We start from the raw sequence: 2,735 nt of genomic DNA, 5'->3' as shown, positions 1-2,735 counted from the left end.
CTTTTGTGTTATCTGTTGTTTTATGTTCATGTTGTAACCATGTTGGACAGGCCTCCCTTGAAAAAGAGATCGATGATCTCAATGGGACCATCTGGTTAAATAAAGGTTTAAAAAAATAAATCGCGGTAGATTTAGTCAGTCTCACGACGGTATTGAGAGATCTATTTACCGCGATATTCGATATATTGTTACATCCCTAATATTTATTGATACAAATAAAAACAAACTGTCATGACCTATTACCAAATGTCCAGAAAGCATACAAAAGACGAACATCACAATTCCATTTTTTTTTTAACATAGTGACACACACTGATATATTTAAAGTAGACTGTTAAGAAGGAAATGGTGTGATTATGGCTGTAACACTTTTGGAAGAAACAAAAAAAACTAAATATAAAGCACAATATATAGAAAGATATAATAGCCTATAACAGTCTCACCTGCAGCGGGTGGAGTTTGAGGCAGAGAATATCATCATCAGTGCTGCAAACCTGAGCGTACTCTATCAGGGGGTCCTGGATCTTCCTGGCTATTGACACAGCCTGTCGCAGCAAGGGGGGGTAATCCCTAAAGTCAACCTGCACAGAGAGAAAGCAGAGGATCAGGATGAGGTGAGCTTTGGAGCATGTCTTCAATCCACCAGTTAGTGTGAACTTGCTGTGGTTACTCGCCACAGTGAAGCGTGAAACCCCATGTTTCAGAGCCAGTGTGTGATGAAGATACTACAGTGAGGTGTTGAGTGTTTACCTCAGACTTCTTGCTGTTCATGTACAGCGTGGCCAACTCATTGTCAACGAGCTCCACTCCCACAGCGGGGACAGAGGACTCTTGTTCCAGCTCGCTGATGGCCCTCTTGATGTCCTCCATGATCATTTGAGCATCTCTGCAGCACATGGCAGGTTTTTAGTGTTTCAACCGCAACTCAATAATAACTTGGAAATGTTGTTTACATGTAGCTTTTCAGCACATTAAGAAAAACTAACTAATGTTACCTGTTTTCCCCAGCGACAGCCACGACATGAGGCTTCTTCCCAGATAGAAACTTTTTGAGGGTTTCGATGTCGTGGGCCTGAAGATAACACACACATGTGAGAGATCATCTCAAAGATGCATCCCTTAACAAAAGCAACTGTTGACTATTAACTGTTCTCAGCTGGTACCTTCTTCTCTCTCTCATCCTCCCTAAAGGCGTTCCTCCTCTTCATGAAGTAGGGCAGACGCAGGAAGTCGGCCACCTCCCCTTCCCCGTTGATCAGAGCACAGAACACGGGTGTGTCTCTGTTGGAGCAAAGTGGGTAAGTCAGAAACGGTTGTGTCAAATAAGTGTGTCTTAAATGCAGTAAACATTGCTTTGTTGTTAATTTAAAGTAAGTCACTGTATCCGTTTAGACTGTGTAAAGCCTGCAGCACACTTACTCAGTCACTTTCACGAACTTATGAGTGAGCCCCTTGAGTAAGTGCGCAGTAGGGCTGTACCTGAATATCAGAATATTCGTTCGTTGGAGTACTATTCGGGTTTCAATTTTGTTATTCGGATATTCGTTTTGTCTCCGTTTTTTAAATTTTTTTATTATTGAAATTATTGAAATCTCCAATATCAACGTAAGAGCTTGTGCCTCTTCGGGGGGTGCTAACACTTAACCATAAACGTTATCGTTTACTTTCTCCGTCTTTATATGTAGATATGACTTTTCTCCGTTAATCTCCGTCACGTTGTTTCCATAGCAACAACAACTTCCTGTCCACAGCGCTAACTCTCCTTCAAAATAAAAGCATGTCCATACAAAATAGGAAGCCAAGCCAAATTACACTTACACAACAATACTGTAGAATAACAAAATGAATGCCGTGAATAAACCGAAATACACGTGTCGAAGCGGTTCACTGCTGATTACTACGCACCCCCCCCAGTCCCCCCCGTGCGGGCCGAATATTTGCTGTTGATTACTAACGACTATCCGGAGCTCGAAAAATGGAATTCAGGACAGCCCTAGTGCGCAGAGGTAACCTTTACTTTCATACCAAAAAGGGTAGGAACTGAATACATACTGTGAATGCAGACAATACTGTAGGGTAAATACCTGCTGGGCGCATATGCTACTCCCAGCACCCGAATGCCTTTGCCCTGACTCTCATCCATCAGATCATCGTCTTCCTCAACCTGCTGATCTGGTCGGTAAGGAGCCACTTTCAGCCAGTTGTACAACCGACGGCAGCAGGACTGTGAGGAGAAACACAGAGGGTTCATAAAAACACACTCATCAAACATACATTTTTAAACAATGTTGCTCTATAATTTCATATATATTTATACAATACTGATACAACGTGACAGATATCGTGAGGCATTACCCGGCAATGCTCTCCTTGGCCTCAGTGATCAGTTTGCTCTTGAGCTCCTTGGCCATCTGAGGGTAGAGGAACTGAGTGAGGGCTCTCTCTATGGCAAGAGTTCGCTGCCTGTTCCACTCCTGCACCTGGTGACTGAACTCATCTCTGTAGTAGAACTGTTTGATCTCGTCAAAGTAAGTCTGTTCCCCGGCGAAGCTGAGGATAAGCAGAGGGAAGATGCAGTCAGAAGCAGCGCCTTAATATCACTGGAGTCATAATTCCAAAGCCCCATGCTTGCTCTACTGACAAGGAGACAAACATAAGCTGCAGCTTAAAAATAAATCAGACTCCAGGGACCTATCCTACTTATCAACTCAACTTTCATTCAACAGACAAGCTTT

The 2,735-nt window shown here is 43.0% G+C and overlaps 1 protein-coding gene across 1 annotated transcript in view; it reads right to left on the bottom strand.

Moving 5' to 3' along the window:
* LOC104963507 (SPT6 homolog, histone chaperone and transcription elongation factor) overlaps positions 1 to 2,545 on the bottom strand; it is an 8,400-nt gene extending 5,855 nt beyond the window's left edge. The window contains exons 1-6 of the mRNA XM_010792467.1: positions 2,356 to 2,545; positions 2,085 to 2,224; positions 1,164 to 1,281; positions 996 to 1,072; positions 751 to 886; positions 444 to 581 (exon numbers count right to left, since the gene is read on the bottom strand). Of these exons, the coding sequence (XP_010790769.1) occupies positions 444 to 581; positions 751 to 886; positions 996 to 1,072; positions 1,164 to 1,281; positions 2,085 to 2,143 (528 nt within the window). The 5' untranslated portion in view covers positions 2,144 to 2,224; positions 2,356 to 2,545. The remainder of the gene's footprint in view (positions 1 to 443; positions 582 to 750; positions 887 to 995; positions 1,073 to 1,163; positions 1,282 to 2,084; positions 2,225 to 2,355) is intronic.
* Positions 2,546 to 2,735: the final 190 nt, after the last annotated feature.

This window comes from Notothenia coriiceps, unplaced genomic scaffold (assembly GCF_000735185.1).
Source record: "Notothenia coriiceps isolate Sejong01 unplaced genomic scaffold, NC01 NC01_scaffold00000092, whole genome shotgun sequence".
Taxonomy (NCBI): domain Eukaryota; kingdom Metazoa; phylum Chordata; class Actinopteri; order Perciformes; family Nototheniidae; genus Notothenia; species Notothenia coriiceps.
This window is presented reverse-complemented; position numbering and strand designations above follow the sequence as displayed.